We start from the raw sequence: 18,154 nt of genomic DNA on the forward strand, positions 1-18,154 counted from the left end.
AGAATCTAACAGATTGCCATGGTAGGTAGGTGTTTTCTTGTTGGTTACCCCCCCTTGAAAAGCCCTGGGAAATAAAAGATTGGCACTGTGATGGTCGTTATTAGGCTCCCTTAGAAGGAGTTGAATATTTGCTTGCCATCTGTAATTTTGTGCATTTTGTATTTTTATGCTGTTTTGCTTGTGGTTGCTTTGTGGAAAAACAAATACTAAATATTATATGCCTGAGTCGTTTATGGTGGGGAGCCAGTGATAAACAACATAGGCCTGCTCATGGCCATCTGATAAAGCAGGAATGTAAAGGACTGAACCAAAGGAGGTACGTAATTGCCTTATGGGCAGTGAGGTTTTTTTAGCAGGCGTAACTGCCAGATCAGTGGTACGTGCAAGCTGCGTAGAATGCTTAATTAGCTAAATCCAAAGAGCGCTAAAAGTAAAAAACCCTTTATTCTCAATCTTGCTAAAACATTAACACCCTATGTGCTTACAACTCCCTATGGTCTACGGTTGGAATACCTCCATTACCATAGAGAGAATAGACTAAGTGCCTCATTTAAACCTTGACAGAGGGGAGGCCCTCTCTGCCAAACTCTCCATCAGCCCACATGGTTTACAAATGGATGGACTTTCAGTATCTCAAGATATTGACCAAGATAGAGCAATAGCAGACCTATGGATGGCCCAACCTAGTGCCAACCGTCCGAGTTTAAACACTTTGACTGTACTCCTAATTTAGAGTGAGCAGTGGAGTGGAAAGTTTTCACTGTTCATCAATACTGGGTAAAACCTGGTGTTAAGGGACAGTGAAAATGTTTAAATGACACCCAAAACATTGGAGACGTCATTAGTTTTTCATTTTTCAAAAACAAACTCAGGCTTTGAGCAGCACATATGACCTCTGAGTTAAAGCTACTACTTTGGTTTCCTATCCAGAAGAGCTCTGAATGCAAAGGGTCCCAATTATCTTTCCTGTATGACTGTTTCTTGTCACCCATTACATTGTTTATGCTCAGCGGATGTGCTTTCTTTTTCCTTCACCCAAAGTCATGTAATGATATACCTCTCTTTATAAGATTAGAGCGGAAGTTCTTACAGTTTAAACAGAAGTTTAAGACTTCGTTTTCATGCAGGTCTATTTTTCCTTTCTTTTCAAATTTTTAGGCTAATACTGTCAGGGTTGCGTTTAGTGACAGGACACCCTTTTATTGAGCATTAGCATGCATTACCGATTTTTATAAAATAACATACATATAATGACAGAGGTAGGACGGATTAGTCCTCTTCAGCAACTGATCTGTTTGAGTGTCATTCATATTCTCACATGAGAAAATAGGTCATCCTATTTCTACCATCTGTTCTGTTGCCCTTTGTGGAGCAGCACCACATGTTCATATCTGCTTGAAAAGGAGTGATTTTCAGTGTCAGGGCTTGTGTGTTAGTTCTTTAGTGTCCCAAAAGCTTCTTTATAGCTGACGTTTCATTTATTTTCTTGTATTTTTTCTATTTTACAGTGCACAGCAGTTTTCCGGACAGTGCTACCAAGCTACCATCTTGCCTCTCTTTTTAATCTACAATGCACCAAAGCCCAAGCAATAACTGCTTCTACTCCTATTGACAAAATTAGAATGATATTGTCCATATCTTTTCATTGTTTTTCTCTAACGAAATGCCCAATATGTGATTAATTTGGCGCCATATTGGAATTTTAAAACAATGGTACATTATGCACAATACTATTCTAATATCGCCACCTACTGCTATGTTCAGCTTTCTTTACTTATTTTCATTGCAAGCATATTCCCACACATTGAGGTGGTGGCATTTTTTCCTTTTTGTTCTAGTTATTCTTTAAATTGTTATTGATATGGCTGTCAAGTTTGTGTGTGTATTAATGTGGATTGGTGAGTGGGTGAATGAAATGATCAGTCAGTGGGTGGATAAGTGGATGAATGGATGCACGATAATTGACAAAGTACATGTATAAGTGTAGGAAATGAAATTAATTTTTGGGGTTAGAACCTTCCCAACTCAAGGAATAATCCCAACTCCTGTCAAGCTGCACTTTAAAGTCACTAAATTGACCTCAGCTTAACCCTCTGAAACCAATGACACAGAGCAATGTGTGAAGTATTTATGCAATACCAAGCAACATAAAATCAATAAAATCCCAAAATAAATTAGGAAAAAATAGTAAACTGTAATAAATAAAATTACACCAAATATAGTGCCAAAAAGCGTTAAGCCTCAATGATAGTCTATGGTTGCAGTTGACCTAGACATAATTTCATGCAGACCGCGATGGAGCGTGGGTTGAATAAAGCAAGCGGGTTTGTCATCGTCAAATATTTTACCTTTGGATGTACTTTCTTTAAGTCTCAGCTTTTCGGGGTTTATGCAGCTCCTCTGGGTCACCTTTAAAGCTTCCAGGACTTCAAGGGAAATACGTAGGAGTCAGGACTCGTGCAGAGGGCACTAGCAAAGTCCCATGCAAGTTCCAGTTGCCACTGGCCAGCGGGGAATTGTAGGGATAGGTGCCTTGCAGTATATTATGAAACTGTCAACCAGATAATAATGATGACAATGATGATGAAAGCAATCTACAGCGTGCACTGCTACTTCATGGAGTGTCCCAGCACGAGAAGCATAGTTCAGAAAAAGAAAAACAGAGTTAATCCTGCACAAAAAGTCAGGTTTTAAGCTTTTCTTAAAACATTGCAGCATCGTTCAGTGTGCGCAACTCAAGAGGAAGCTGATTCCAAGCAACTGAGTCCAGATACATGAGGGACCTTCTCCCGGTTCTTACACGCTGAATTCTGGGGATCCCTGGCAGAAAATTGTTGACAGATCTTAGCTTTCTGAGAGGATGGTAGAATCCAAATGTGGCTCTGATGTAAGAAGCCCCAGATTGATACAGGGCACCATGCACTAGAGCAAAAGCCTTAAATTCAACTCTCTTCCTGATGGGCAGCCAGTGTAGGGACCGCAGGTAGGGTCGTGTACATTTAACAAAGAGCGGGTGACTGTATTTCAGACCACTTTGAGCCTGTCCAGCAGGTATTCTCGCAGCCCAAAGTAAAAGGTATGGCCGTAGTCGATTCTGGAAGTAATCACATCCTGAGTGACCAATTTTTTATCTGTAAAGGACAGAAATGGAAGAAATGTATTTAGGGCCCATATGATGCCAAAACAGGTCCCTACCAACACTTTAACTTGCGGCTTAAAAGACAGGTTGTTGTCAAATTGTAGCCACAGATGTTTAGCTATGCCACTCTGGGGTCCTGGGGGAGGAACACTGTCAGGCCATAATGTCCGACAGAAACCTGGAGGGATGTTTCCAAAGAAGAGAATTTATGTTTTCTCTTCATTGCATTTGAGGATGATAGTCAGTAGAAGACAGCTTTAAGTAGGTTTTAATGTGTGTGCCCATCAGCTCCTCTCCTTTGCCCCATGAGAATAGCAGTAACATATCGTCTGCATAGGAGAGCACTATGGCTCCCAGGTATTCTGCTAATTGGGCCAGAGGGGTAGGGTAGATGTTACAGAGGGTGGGGCTCAGGGCGGCAGAATCCTGAGGGACTCCCACAGACAATTCGCAAGAAATGGTGCAACAGGGGTGGAGCTAAACTTATTGGCTCCTGTTTGACAGAAAAGATGCTTGCCAGTGGCACATTTATTCCTGGCACTAGCTAGTGGGTGGACCGTGATCCCTAAGCACTCCCTAACCAATGGATTAAAACTTCCTGGGAACAACCCCATCTACGTTTTCAATAGTTCTTGTTTGTTTTGCTGCAAACAGGCCAAAAATGCCATTTATCAGGGCATTTGTCAGATGATGAAATTTTTCGACAACACTAAACTTGGGCTTTGGAGGGTATGGGTGTATAGGGGAGTGCACTATGATAATCGCTGGAGTCTTCCCACACATAACACTAAAATCCAATTTGAAGCAGGCACTGTACCCACAACAAACCCAGAGACAGACATCTGGTAGGACAAAAGCAGGGTTCTCAGCTACCAGACAGAGGATACAGAAGAATTAACCTGACCCTTTCAAGTGTGCCAAAGTGTTACATGTGGCTCAACAGACCTGTCAGGCAGGATTTGACACTGTGGTGTAAAAGCGGATTGTGCAAAACTTGCATAATTTGCTTTCAAGTAATTACTTCGACAAAAAGTGTGTGAACTTACTTGCAATGCAAATCTGTCATTTGACACTATATTTTAGCGCAAAATGAGTCCTTACGTCAATTTCTGGCACAAGGATACATTTAACAAAATCACTGCGAACAACAGCTACTCATGTTCTGTTGCTCATGTGAATTTTCAGTCAATTTTAACTGCAAATGGTATGTTTCACTGTAATTTTGTTATAGTAAATGGTGAGTAATTATGCAAAGTGGTACATTGCTATAATTTGGGAAATTTTACATAACAGGCGTAGCCCGTAATTCCTAAAATCATGGCGGCATAGTTTAAATTTCACTCAGACCTAGTGTCAATAGAATGTCCAAAGCCCTCACGCTGCATATTTCATTGAGCTCAGGGGAGTCATCTCTGCCCATTCAAGTCAGCATATTGCATGCTCCTGAGAGGAATTTCAAACCTCGTTCCAGGCAGAGCTCAGGCTGGGAATTACTGAGGAGTTCATTCATTCAAAAACTTTATTGCAATTGTTTAAAATCATAAAAGAACAGTCTTAATATCACAATTTTCATAATAAATACATATTCCAGTCAATTTGAAGGTACTAATGTCAGTGTATAATAATGAAATAACAATGTGGTTTGGCAGTATGCTAGCCACGCTTGATACCAAGATATCAGTGGATAATATTGCTAGTTAATTTCCTGCGAATTAACCACATTGAAAACAAAAACTTGGAGACTGAAACCACAATAGGTCGGTTTGTGTCGCTTCTCAGAATCCTAAAAAATCAAGGTAGCTCCTAACGCCCAGATTTAAGCATAACTGTATAATCCATTTTTTCCGGATACCAGCATAAGCCGGACAAAAAAGCACAACATGAATCATGGATTCCTGTTCAATTGAACAACCAGGGCATGCATGATGTAATCCAACCGCCCATCGATCAGTAAATGAATATAAGGGGAGGGTTCCGTATCTGAACTGTACATATAGCTTCTTTGCTAAGGTTGGCTGGATAATATCAAGTTCAGGTACAAAGGCATAATATGGCTTAACATCAAGGAAAGCATCAGTCAAACTTGATGGTTTAGCCGAGCTGTAAGCTTTCATTAAAAAATAATCTTTGAGTATTGTGGCAAGATATTTCTTGGTAATGCCTGAGATTGAATCCTCTGGATTGTCCCAGAGGTGTGCAAGACCAATCTGATTAAGTATCTGCCTAACATACTGGAGCCAGGGGATCTTATCGGCTCCTAGTATACCCAGGATTACTTTCAGTTCGTCTCTATAGCATGCCAACTCGGTTGTGCTCCAAATCCTCCTCCAATACATCAAAGGCTTTGAAGCAGCAACCTCTGAAATGGGGCGAATATTTAGATCCAACCTCAATGGCATGAGCGGAGTATTATTTGGAAGGGTTAAGAGTTTCCTAATAAAATTGTTTTCGGTACTGACCATATCATTTGTAGGAGTATGGCCCCATAGTTCAGCCCCATAGAGTGTCGAGGACCAGGATTGCACAGTGTAAATTTCGAGGGGGGCACTTATGATTTTTAAGCTACATTTTTTATGAACTTTAAGGATGCCCCCTATGGCCTGGTTGAGTTTTAGGTTTGCTTTAAGCTTTTGATGGGACCATCCCATTTTATCATTCAAGGTCAGACCTAGGTACTCAAAAGTAGAAACCCGATCCAAAGGGATACCTTCCATCATGGGGTGTGGATAGTTGGAAGGTTTTACGTTAAAGGCCATATATTTTGTTTTATCTATGTTGACCACCAGATTCCTTTTGTTGCAGAAGTTGGTAAACTGGTTCAACACCCGCTGCATGCCCATCGGCGATTTTGACAACAGCAAGGTGTCGTCTGCAAACATAAGTGCAGGATATCTTCGAGAGGCCAATTTTGGGGCATCAATGTCTACAGTTTCCAAAAGTTCATCAATGAGCCCGTTGAGAAAAAGTGAAAATAGAGTTGGGGCAAGGACACAGCCCTGGCGCACACCCTTCTCTACTGGAAAAGGGCCGGTCAGGTGACCATGTTTCCCATAGCGAACTCTGGCATATGTCCCTTCGTGGAGAATCTTCAACTGGTAGCATAGATAAGGTGGAACCCCCATAGCTAGCAATAAATTCCAAAGCTGATTGCGGTCCACCATGTCAAATGCAGATTTCAAATCCACGAAGGTCAGATATAGACTGCCCCCCTCTAATACAACGTGTTTCCAGTAGAGGATCTGGAGCCTAAATAGTTGGTCCATAGTTGATATTTTGGACCTAAATCCCGCTTGAAGTGGGGTTAAGATGTTATTCTCCTCAATCCAATTCTGCAACCGTTGCAGGAGAAGTCTCGAATACATTTTCTGGCTCACATCTATAAGGCTTATAGGCCTATAGTTACCCGGGTCGAGGGGGGATCCCTTTTTAAAAATTGGGATAATTTCCGCACCCAACCAGGTAGGTGGAACCGGTAAGCCCAGTAGAATAGCATTGAAGAGAATTAGGAAGTAGGGTGCCCAAACTGTTCTTTCATCTCTATAAAGGTCCCCAGGAATCCTATCTAGCCCAGGGGCTTTATTTGGTTGAAGATTGTCCAGTGCCAAATCCACTTCCATTATCGTCCATGGAGGAGCATCCCAGGATGGATCCAGAGTCATTAAAATTGCAGGGGGATCATCTCTCCTAGTTGTGTTATTGGAGTAGAGTTTTTTGAAATGCGATGCCCATGCATCTTCGGAAACATTGGGGTCAATCGTGGTTTTACCTTCCGATTTCCCAGTGTGAACAAGGTTCCAAAAGGACCTTGAATCTTTTACCATAAGGGCTGTTCTAATAGCAACCCATCTTCCCTCTTCCCACTCAGATTTGGCACTAAGGATTATCTTTCTATAGGCCCTCCTTACTTCCAGAATATGTTGGCGATTGCCTGCCTTGATGGCCTGTAATAGTTGCTGTTTAACTACCCTACAGCCCTTTGTGAACCACGGGCGTGCACCTACGCGTGTTGCCACACACCTGTGCAAGGTGCTGCAGCCCCATGGGCGGAGCTGCACAGCGCCGTTTGGCAAAGTTCCTAAATCTGACATACTGCTGGAGGTAGACTACACACAAGCCAATGTGGCACGACATGTGACCTTGTTGGTCCCTTCCACCTGCTCAGTGTCAGCAGAGCACACAGTCGGCGCAGTCCGGTGGGAAGCTCCATGCAGATCCCATGGGCTGTGAGTCGTGTCCCCTGACACTGGGCAATGAGCAGACGCCAAACATCACATGACTCGACCAGCAAGGCAAGGTGGGCTGAGACCATTGCCAGCCATAAGGATATGTGTACATGTTTGCCACCCCATTCCATGCACCTCGACATGTTCCCATTCTGCCTGTAAGTGTATTCAGCATTTGTCTGCCTGTTGGGGCCCACCACTTGCCCGTACTGACAGGCACATGCTAAAAACGCCTACGCAACTTCACCAGTGTACAACTGTGATGAGTGGTGACTAGTTTGACAAATTGTGTGTATCAATGAGCATTGTCCATACACAGGGAGGGACAGACTACCTGTGGTACGTATGTGGTGAATCCCTATTGGCAGCTCCACCTCTGTGAGCCACACATTGTGTTTGGGATACTTGCTGGTAGACCTGTGCCCTTACGTGTCTTCAGCAATATGATTATGGTGTTGATTTGTGGATCGATATGATCCATTGAAGCAGACCGTGTACACACTGATGTGTGTGAGTACGTCATGGGAAGAGGAGTTCCGTAGCCACATGCAATGGGGGACACTACTTCAGGCGGGCTACCGATTTTGACATTGACACACACAGCCCTATGTGATACATGGATGTGGGGCTACGTTGGGGATGCAAGATTGTTGTGCATGTGCAATGAGGCCACAGCTAGTTCACACCTTCACAGTAATCCAATTGGCCATGTGGGTCAGGATCAAACTTGCGCATTGCTGACATTTACCAGGGTGTACCTCTTAGTGCAATCAACGTCCCTACATTCATCCATACTTGTTCACGTGGGTGAACATAGACATGACACATCTGTGTGATTTGTAATTTTTTATTCACATTCTGGGGAGTCTCTGAGATGGAGGGGTACATGTCCAGTTCAAGCCAACATTAAGTGGTTGCCCAGTGGTGGGCCAACCAGAGTCCTTGGGGGAATGCAAAGTTGATCTGAAGAGGAAGAGTACAGTCCTCAGCCGGATTGCTGTGTCATTGGTACAAGGGCAAATATGGCAGTCCATGTAGGGGTCCTGGGGAATGTCGCAGAGTGTTCCAGGGGACAGGTGGATGCATTGTACCAGGGCATGATGCCTGGGGCTGAACCATGCAGGGACTGGCCATGTGATGGGTACGGTTGCTACTGCCTCCTTCCTCACAAAGTTATTGCACTCCACATCTTACTCCTCTGAGACGTCTTCTGTGTCCAGTGTGTCAGGTGTGTGTGGTGGTGTTATGGCTGCATCACTGTGGGTCACTGACACATCAGGGTGCGAAGGTGTAAGGGCTGTATCACTGTGAGCCACTGACACATCAGAGGGCGGAGATGTGTTTGCCGAAGTTCCTGCAGCAGTCTTCTGGTACAGGCTGGTGTTCAGCCGTGACAGCCCTACTCCCAGCCTGCATCCGCTCCATGGTCTCCATTGTCCTCCGCATCTATGCCAACTCTGTGCTGTCATCGCTGGAGCCTGTCTGACTAGGCACTTCCTGTATCCGAGTGATGGCCCCAGCGAGGTCAACCAAGGATTGTCGGGGAGCATGGTGCAGACAGTGGGTGCCCGTTAGGGACTTTATGTGGGCCCTGATGGGACTCAGACACCCACCTATGGCATCAAATTTGGCTGCCATGAGGTCGAAACCCACCCGCAGCTGGTCAGCCAACTCATCCTGGCACGCTAACACACGGGGTTGGAATTCAAAGTGTTGGTCATGGGGGTCCTGTGGACCAGCCGTAGTGGTGTGTGCTTCCTGCTGTGTGGGCTGTGCAGGAGGTGGGGTCACCTCGATGCAACTGGGCTGCAGTGCTCCTGGGGGTGGGGTGCTGAGGCTGTCCACGAGCCGTTGGAGGGTGTCTGAGCAGAAGTGCAGAGTGGCCTCTTCATCATCACTGTAGAGATGTGTGGTCTGCTTTGTAGGCGGTGTTGATTGTCCGTCTGCAATGCAAAGGGGAGATTCAGGTTAACAGTGTGTTGCATGTATGATGCCCATTGTACATTTTTACATACAGACTGCATGACAATGTACATTGTGACTGTTTTGGAGGAGCTGCCTATTTGATGGGAGACAGTGGACATTTCGACTACATGATGGATGTGAGGTTGTACTCGTACATCATCATCTCACAGTGTCATACAAAGCCAGATGTGATTGGCCAGTTTCTACGCAGGAGCCGCAACAGTTGTGTCCTCTGTCCTGTGGTGTAAGTGATGCACTTTGTACCACATTGTCGTCATTGTTGATGTGCTGTGCTTGCTATGTGTGTGTGCTGCATTGTTGGCGAGTCGGCCCTGCAGCTCTGATTTGGCGGCATCTCATCCCTATGAGTCGATGTGCCTTTGACTTGTGTGCTTTTCGGATGCTGTGATGTTTGTGGCTTGGGTCATTTGTGCTGTTGGACATATTTTTGTACTCTTGTTCATTGTTTGTCTGCAGATGTGTTTTTGACGTCATGGGTTGTAGGTGCACGTGGATGTGTCAGAGTGTGACCTGCTCCTTTACAGATGTGGTCCACACTCAGCCAGCTCTAAGTCATCTCGTGCACCATGTCATGTATTGTGACTGCAGCCATGCTATCTGCCATGCAATGTCAGTTGCATAGTCCGTGTGGCTCACAGAGCCGCAGCTTTTCTTGCTTCAGCACATGTGCATGTGTAGGTTGTGGCATTGGTGATATGGAGGGGGCCCATTTGTGCACATTGTGGACGGGGGCCTACTTGGTGTTTCTATGAGTGCTGCAGTGTGCCAAGGTTATCATGGACATGTTCCACACTCATTGTGGGTGTTCAGTGTGCTGGGCATGATTGTACATGTGTGCCATTGTGCCCAACTCCATCCGTCACCCCAGGCCCTGGTTATTACTCACCCTGTTGCTGTTGGGTCAGGTCAGATCGTGCTGTGTCCAGACCCCCAACTCCTTGCACCGTCTCCGCACTGATGACTGTAGCCACCATTTCTTCCAGCTCATCAAGCTCCTCCTGTGGCGCAGGAGTCCCACCTCCAGTCGCCTTTGCTGCCTTCCTGTTGGCAGCAAGTTTCTCCCTGGTTAGGCTGTGCACTTCATGCCAGCGCCTCTTGACCTCCTCCATTGACCTCCTCGACACTCCGACTGCATTCACGTTGGTGACGATGGACTGCCATATTTCTGTTTGTGTTGCTAATGGCACAGTGGAGGTGACGAACAGTTGTTGGTAGTGTTCTGTGACCTCCGTGACGATGTACTGGTCTTCTTGCGGACTGAACACCGTCTTCCTCTTCTCCTTGCCCTTCCAGGAGCACGGAGTTCCTGGCTGGTCCTCCATGGGGCTTGTGGGGTTCGGGTTGTGCTCTGCACTCAGTCCGGGTGCATCCAGGGTGCTACGCAGTTTGATTGGGTTTTGGTGTGTTTTTTTAAAGTTCTTTTATAGTGCATTTTTCCGCATGACGCATGGGATTGGCAGGCTTGTGGCTGCTTTTCGCAGATTTTTTTTATCGCGCTTGGCCTCATCGTAGCTATTTTTGCTTTGTTTTTTTCCCATTTTTGCGGCCTCGCATTGACTTCATCGCGGACAATTGATGCGTTATCGTGGGACTATCGCATGGTGCCACCGGCTTGGGAATGCCGCGTTATGAAGGTTTTATTTTCCCGCAATGGACTGCGATGTGGTGAGTTGCGATAAGCTACTCTTGCGGTAGTTATCACACATTCTTGAGAATATGCCCCTATGTGTATGGTCCTTTGTGGATTAGTTAAATATGGAAAAGCACAATTGGTTTTTGGGGGTAGGGAGCAGTCAGGAGCATTTACCTTGAGCCTTATGGCTTCCTGAGGAAGAGATGTATCTATGTTCTAATGCTATCAAGCCTTCTACAAGCTCATGATTTCGCTAACTTCAGCACAATATTTTACAATCATTTTGCGCTTGGTTTGCATCACAAGAGTGACACAAACCAGCACAAAATGTTATTTTAGCAATTTACATTCCATTGCAAGCGTCAAGGGAGCATTCCGTGGTTGGTACATGGGTATTCCCATGTAACCACCCATGCATGGTTTTAACACAAAACCCTATCTACTAACAATAATAGACAGGGTTTTGTGTCAAGAATTAACGCCACTTAAAAGCAGGCGTTAAAAGAAGAAGGGGCATATTATCAAGGGCAATATCGCCGCTTTACCTGCACTTTTTGCCGCTACAGCGGCGATATTTTTATCGCCCTATTAGCAAGCTGTCGCTAACATCTGTTAGCAACATTTAACTGGCAATAGCGCCCGTTTATTTGCCGCTTTGCATGTCAGCGATGAATATCGCTAATGACATGCAAAGTATCGTTCCCTTACATCTCTCCATGGAAATCTGCGCTGACATGGCAGCGCAATATTAGCAAGCCTCGAGCAAACCCGCCAAGCGATAAAATAAACCGTGCTAACCGCGGTTATCGCGGGTTTGCAACGCCTGCTTTGAAACTGACTTAGCCATACTTATCATGGCAGGTGGATTGTACGGCTGAGGCAACAGGGCATATTAGCAAGAAAACGCGATAAATATCGCATTTCCCGATTTGCGCAAAACTGTTTGACGCCACTATCGTAGGATTTGATCGCCGTGGACATATGCGTTGATAATAATGCGATATCTCGGCGATTGAATCCTGCGATATGTGGCGTTTAAGAGAATCGCGCAAAGCAGGAAATGCGATATTTATCGCGTTTCCTTGATAATATGCCCCGAAATGTTTTCATTATTCCTTTCTTTTAGAAACAGTTTTAGTAATGCTTGATGTATGTCAATGAAGATCGAGTTTCATTAGATTTATCTGCTTTTTACACTGGTGGAAAATAATGTTCGCCTATTATTTTTGTATTCACTGGAGCCGCTTTTGGTGTGGACATACTGTAAATGTAAATAAAGAACTTGAACTACAGCTTTGTGAACTGAATTGTGTCTGTGGTGGGAACGAGGACCCATCAAAGGGTCAGAGAATGGATAGTGAGCCTTCACTGTTAAAAGGAGGGACAGGACGTGCCTAGGCAATATGGAGTCTATCAGCACCATCTCGCCAAGCATGCAGGTCCAACACCACAAATGGCAACTGTGAAGACGTACTCCAACCGCCAGAGAGAAAGACAGGGTTTCCTCTGAGACCTCTCGGACCATTTCCATAGACTTTCACAGTTGTATCAGCGGTAGAAATGTTTCACTGCTATTCGAGACTATTTCTGGAGAGTTGCTTTCTTTACCTGTGTTGTGAAACTACATCAGTGAAGTTATGCTCGCGTTTCTTCAACCCACAGTTTGCAGTAATTACCCAGCTGAATTTAGCATCGTTCTATGCGTCAAGGAACGCAGAATATCCCGTGTGACAGACACCATGGCCAGGAAACATAACATCTAAAGATAGCATTCTGCAAAGGATCCTCGTGTTTAACATAATGAGAGTGTTCTGTTCTTGTGAGTGTGTGTAGATAAAACCTTGCTTTTTTGGTACCCTTTTCATTAGAAACATTGGGGCATATTTACAAGGGGCATATCTCCGCTTTTTTGGCTTTTAAAGCCAAAAAAGCGGAGATAAAAATATCGCCGTATTTACAAGAGGGTGCTAACATACATTAGCGCATGTTAGCACCCTTTTTTTCCGACGCCTCCCTTTGCATATTTAATGAGATGCAAAGTGGGCGTCACTGGGCAGTACAACCTTGTAAATATCGCTGCTGTGCACATTGCGAAATTTAGAAGGTGGCCCACGCATTTTAGCACACGTTGGTTTTGGGCGAAAACCAATGTTTTCACCAAAAACTAACATCTGCTAAAATCATGACTAACCCATACCTAACATGGGGGGTGGATTCTTGTGTTACGATCACATGGTCGTATCAACAAGCATATTGCCGTTTTGCAGGGAACATCGAGCGCAAGCATGGCGATAAATTCCAGAGATAGACTGCGATAAATATAAAAGCGCTAGGTGCGCTTTGCGATATTTATCGCCATCTGTTGTAAATATGCCCCATTGTTCTTTGAGTATATAAGGCAATACTTCTCTCCAATCGATACCTCAGGCACATTAAATAACCAACCAGTACTGCTAAAGCGACGTTTCAGGTGCGAATCATGGGTACATTTGATTTATTCTTATTTCAATAACATTCTTTGTGAATGCTGCATCCTATTACGAGGTGTATATGATTATCACGTGTGTAAGTTATTTTCGAGGCCTAATCAAGACTTCGGTCACAGTGCTAAAATAGGTGCAAAGTGCATACGCCTCAGTGCAAGTTGTGTTCGATGGTTGTTTTGTGCTCTCACTTTTAACCTTCAAAGCTCTACGAATAATGAAAAGATAAATACGCTGCTGAGCCGAGTCGACCACTGGTTGGCAGTGTAGAGGATGTGATACAGGGGCCCCCCAATTTATCGGCCAGTGCGCCCAGGCATCTTTCTCAAAGGGGGACTCTGAAGTAGACATGTGTTACCTTTTTGACATTTAATAAAGTTTGTTGCCTGGCTAAAAGCCTCAAACTCCTGAAATAGCCAGAACATTCTGGACCTTTGGGATCCATGTATCCCTTATTCTAATAGTTCTGTCTGTTGTTAGCATAGTGGGGAAACAAAGGAATTCAGCAGTGATTCATGCCTCACAGCAAAATTAAAAATGATGTAAACAGAAGAAGCTTGGAAATCAGTTATATGTGTCACATGCTGTGTTCGGTGTGAATGGTACGATAGCACAGTGTAAAATTCGGCCGTGTGTGTTCCTGGGGTGTGAGATTCTGCTTTGTGTTAAGGGAGGCAGAATCCATGATCTATAGGGCTTCCTGGACTGAAATGAGGTTACCAAGAAGTGAAAAAAGTCAGTGACCTCTAGCCAAAAACTAGAGGGGTTATCTTAGCTGTATGACTCCCTTACCCAGACTAGAGTGAGGGTCCCTACTTGGATAGGGTACAAACCACTGCCAACTAGAGACCCAATTTCTAACATTGATGGTCAGTGGTGAGGATAGGACTTATGTTTGTACTTTGCATACAGTGATTGGTGTACACTACCTCCATATGGCAGACCATTACACAACCACATACTGTTTTTGACTGTTCTCTTCTTTCCAACTCCTGAGTTTTATCCACAATAATGTCTCAGTCTGGTGAGCCATCAATTTTACTTGTGGACTTGGAGTTTAAGGTGGAGCAGTTGGAAACCTATAGGAAAAGTATCTGCTGGGATCTGAAGTGTTCTTTCAAAGGCCTCACTAAAAAGGGGGAGCTGTAAAAGGATCTGCGGGCTTGGTTGGCAGCAAGACAGGCTGGTGAGCCTACAGAGAATGAGGGTAATGAAGTGGAGGTGTGATGGCTGCAATTCCTAATGAGTCGCAAATTGCGACCTACCCCATTAATATGCATGAGATAAATCTATTTGTTATCCACTAGGACTCACCAATGAAACTCAAAAGAGTTTCATACATTAGGAATATTGATTTCCTAATTATGATTCGCAGAGATTCACAATGAGAACATCATTATTCCTAATGTTTGTACAGCTGGCCTTATGTGTACTAAGGTCTGAATTTTGAAAGCTCAAACCTGTCAAAAAAAGGGAAAAGTACAGGAAACAGAACCTACAAATTTTGTGGCATAAAGCACCAAAACCCACATCTTTTACTCCATTGTGAAGGGCTCAACTTGTAATAGGCGGTACATCTGTTTTAATGATTAAGTTAAGAATTGCATGCATCCTTGTAGGCAGTTTGTCGTATTCTTGATATTCAAACTTTTAACTCATTTTTGTTGCCTTTTGTATTAAGAATCTGCATTGCAGTCAGTTAATAACTTGTATTGCACTCCCTAGGTCATCGGACGTTATTCATTGGAGTGCATGTTCCTCTTGGTGGAAGGAAAAGTCACCGGCGTCATAGGCATCGTGGGCACAAGCATCGAAAGAAAGACAAAGAGCCAAATTCAGGATTCGATGATGGACGAGAGTCTCCTACATATGGTAAGGCTAAGCACATAGGTAAACTAAACATTATTTCTTCTGCTGACGTCAGTCGTCACTCAATATTCTCTGTTTTAACAGACTTATAAAAGTCAGATGGTGAAAATAAACTATGTCCAGTGTATAAAATGGGTGTTCCAGACAAAGGTATTCTCCATATACAAAGATGAATGGCTCTCTGGTTTCCTAGGTCCATGTAGTCCTGTTTTTTCTGTACCTTTGTTGACTTGCAGTCCTGTTTATCAATCTGAAAATCAAGTCTACAAATTCAAGAGTTCAAATTATAATCCTCGACTGGATGAGCTAATGGCGCCTGGAGCAGGGAAACGTGAGAGCTCTGAAAATAAATGGAAATCTTTCTTGTCTGAAAGGATTTGTCACAATAAAAAATATCAATGAACTTTTATGAATGACTTTCAGGTTAGAAAACAATATTGTACTAGTTCAATGTTGTAAGATTGAGGGGATACTTGCTAATGGTTGTGTGCGCTCTTGCGTGGCTCTGGGCAATTTCGTGCTAGCATGCAGACTTTTATATTAGTAAATAAATTACCACAATGCTTTTTGTCGTTTTGCACCGCATTGCTCCATGGGGGAGGCCATACAGAACCTTAAAACCCCAGTTCTAAACGACATTGACTTTAGCAAGCAGAAAATACAATTTTCGGACTGGCCGATCGACCCAGGACTGCAACTTCAATGTGCCTCCCATGGAGAAGCATTGGGCCGGCTCACAGAGATGCCAGGACGATTATGGTATCGCCCAGAAGATTCAAAAGGAGCCAGAGCTTGTACTAACATGCCGTGCATGTAAACATGAGCGCACAAGCGAAAAATAATGAGACAAAAGATTAACATCTCGCTTCAGCCTCTAAGGCATTACCTCTGAAGCCAACTATAGGCCAAAGGATGAGGCCACCCTGACAGCGGGTGGGGGATGAGAGCACAGCAATAATACAAATAGACCAATATTGGCAGATTATGGTGCTGTCTCTGGAAGGAGATGCTGCTTTCTGGAACACACACCTTGCAAACAAGTGTTAACTTTTACTTTTTATATGACCACAGTTTCAGTGCTATTAAATCAAGTATTTACATTTATACATTCCACAAAATTGCATACATTCTTCGAGGCATTTTAAGTAAAATTGTTCGGTTTTTGGAAGTTTTTGAGTTTTTTGGGCAATTTGGAGGTCTAGGGCCACATGTACAAACATTAGGAAATTACTATTCCTAATGTAGGAAACTCATTGGGTTTCATTTAGGGATTGCTTGTGGACTGCAAATCGACCTACCTCATGAATATTAATGAGGTAGGTCGCAGTTTGCAACCCACTAACAATCATGGCCATCACAGGGATGAAAGCCTGCTGAGGTCAGTGTCTGTGATGTCTTTTTAATAAAGCAATCTTTTTTTTTTTTTACCAACCCGTTTTCCTTGAAACAAAAAAGGGTTGCATTTAAAAAGAAAAAATTAAACCTTGAAGTTTCATTTTTTAAGAGTAGGAAGTGGTCAGTGGGACCACTGCCTGTTGTTAAAAATATTATTATTTACATCCTTAACCCCTTCGCCGCGGCACGAATTTTCGAATTTTGCCGCGGCACTGGGGGGGTTCGGGGTGAGCGCGGCGCCGCCATGCTCGTGATGGAACCACTCCGTCATGAGCCACGGGCGCGCTGTGCTCATGGCGGAGTGGTTCCGTCACGACTCCGCCCACTTGCATTATTCGCCCGCACAGGCGGGGAATCAGCGCCGCGTGGGCGGAGCGGCCGCAACGGCCGCAGCATGACGGAACCACTCCGTCATGAGCACACGGCGCCCGTGGCTCATGACGGAGTGGTTCCGTCATGAGCAGGCAAGGGGTTAAAGGGGAAGAGGTCCCTTGGGGACTCCTCCCCTTTGCGAATGGGTTACCCCCAGTTTTAAACTGATGCTAAAGTATTAATGTTTTGCGACTGGAATTCGGTTTCAAAACAGTAATACATACTGTACCGATTTGGTATTTGGAAGAGATGCCCTAAACACGCCCCTTCCAAATACTGAATCGCAAATGCAAAATGCGATTTGGGGGCAGAAGTACAAATATTTCATTTTGCGAGTCCCTATTTGCGATTTTTTGTGACTTGTAATTAACAACTCCCAAAATGAAATATACTAATGTGTCTCAGACAAATTAGCGAGTCCCAAATGGGTCGCACGAGATCTGCCTCATCAATATTCATGAGACAGGTCGCAATTTGCGACCCATTGGGAATGGGCATTACCACAGGGATGGTGGCCTGCTGGGGAAAGCAGACCACCATGTCTGTGCTTCCTTTTAGATAAAGCAACTTCTTTTTTTAAATGCAGGCCATTTTTTTTCAAGGAAAATTAGATGCATTTCAAAAAGAAAAGTGAAATTCTTCTGTTTCCTTTTTGAAGGGTAGACAGAGGTCCCAAGGACCAATTCCTGCTCATTAAAAAATGTTTTAGCATGCATTCACAAAGGGGAAGGGGTCCCCTGGGAATCACTTCCTGTTTGTGAGGGCGTTAGCACCAAGTTAAAATTGGTGTTGAAAAGTAAATGTTTTGAGACCGCATTTCAGTTGCAAAACATTCGTACATAGGACTGTGAGTCGCTATTTGGAAAGAATGCCCTGGAGAAAAAAAAAATGCCGTAACACACCCCTACCTAATACCGAATCGCGAACCCATTTTGCTATTTGGTCATAGGTTATCAAATCACAAAATAGGGGTTTGTACGTAGGAAAATAAAAAAAATTTGTGAATCGGGCAGTTTGTGATAAACAAAAAGCTTCGTACATGTGGCTCTATTTC

The 18,154-nt window shown here is 44.1% G+C and overlaps 1 protein-coding gene across 7 annotated transcripts in view; it reads left to right on the forward strand.

The window, feature by feature from the left end:
• The window catches only part of SLC4A10 (solute carrier family 4 member 10), a 951,410-nt gene that overhangs the window by 363,473 nt on the left and 569,783 nt on the right, over positions 1-18,154 (forward strand). For all 7 annotated transcript variants that reach the window (XM_085645437.1, XM_085645436.1, XM_085645442.1 and 4 more), the window contains exon 3: positions 15,190-15,336. In XM_085645437.1, coding sequence (XP_085501563.1) covers positions 15,190-15,336 — 147 coding nt within the window. The remainder of the gene's footprint in view (positions 1-15,189; positions 15,337-18,154) is intronic.

Source organism: Triturus cristatus, chromosome 3_1 (genome assembly GCF_964204655.1).
Source record: "Triturus cristatus chromosome 3_1, aTriCri1.1, whole genome shotgun sequence".
Taxonomy (NCBI): Eukaryota; Metazoa; Chordata; class Amphibia; order Caudata; family Salamandridae; genus Triturus; species Triturus cristatus.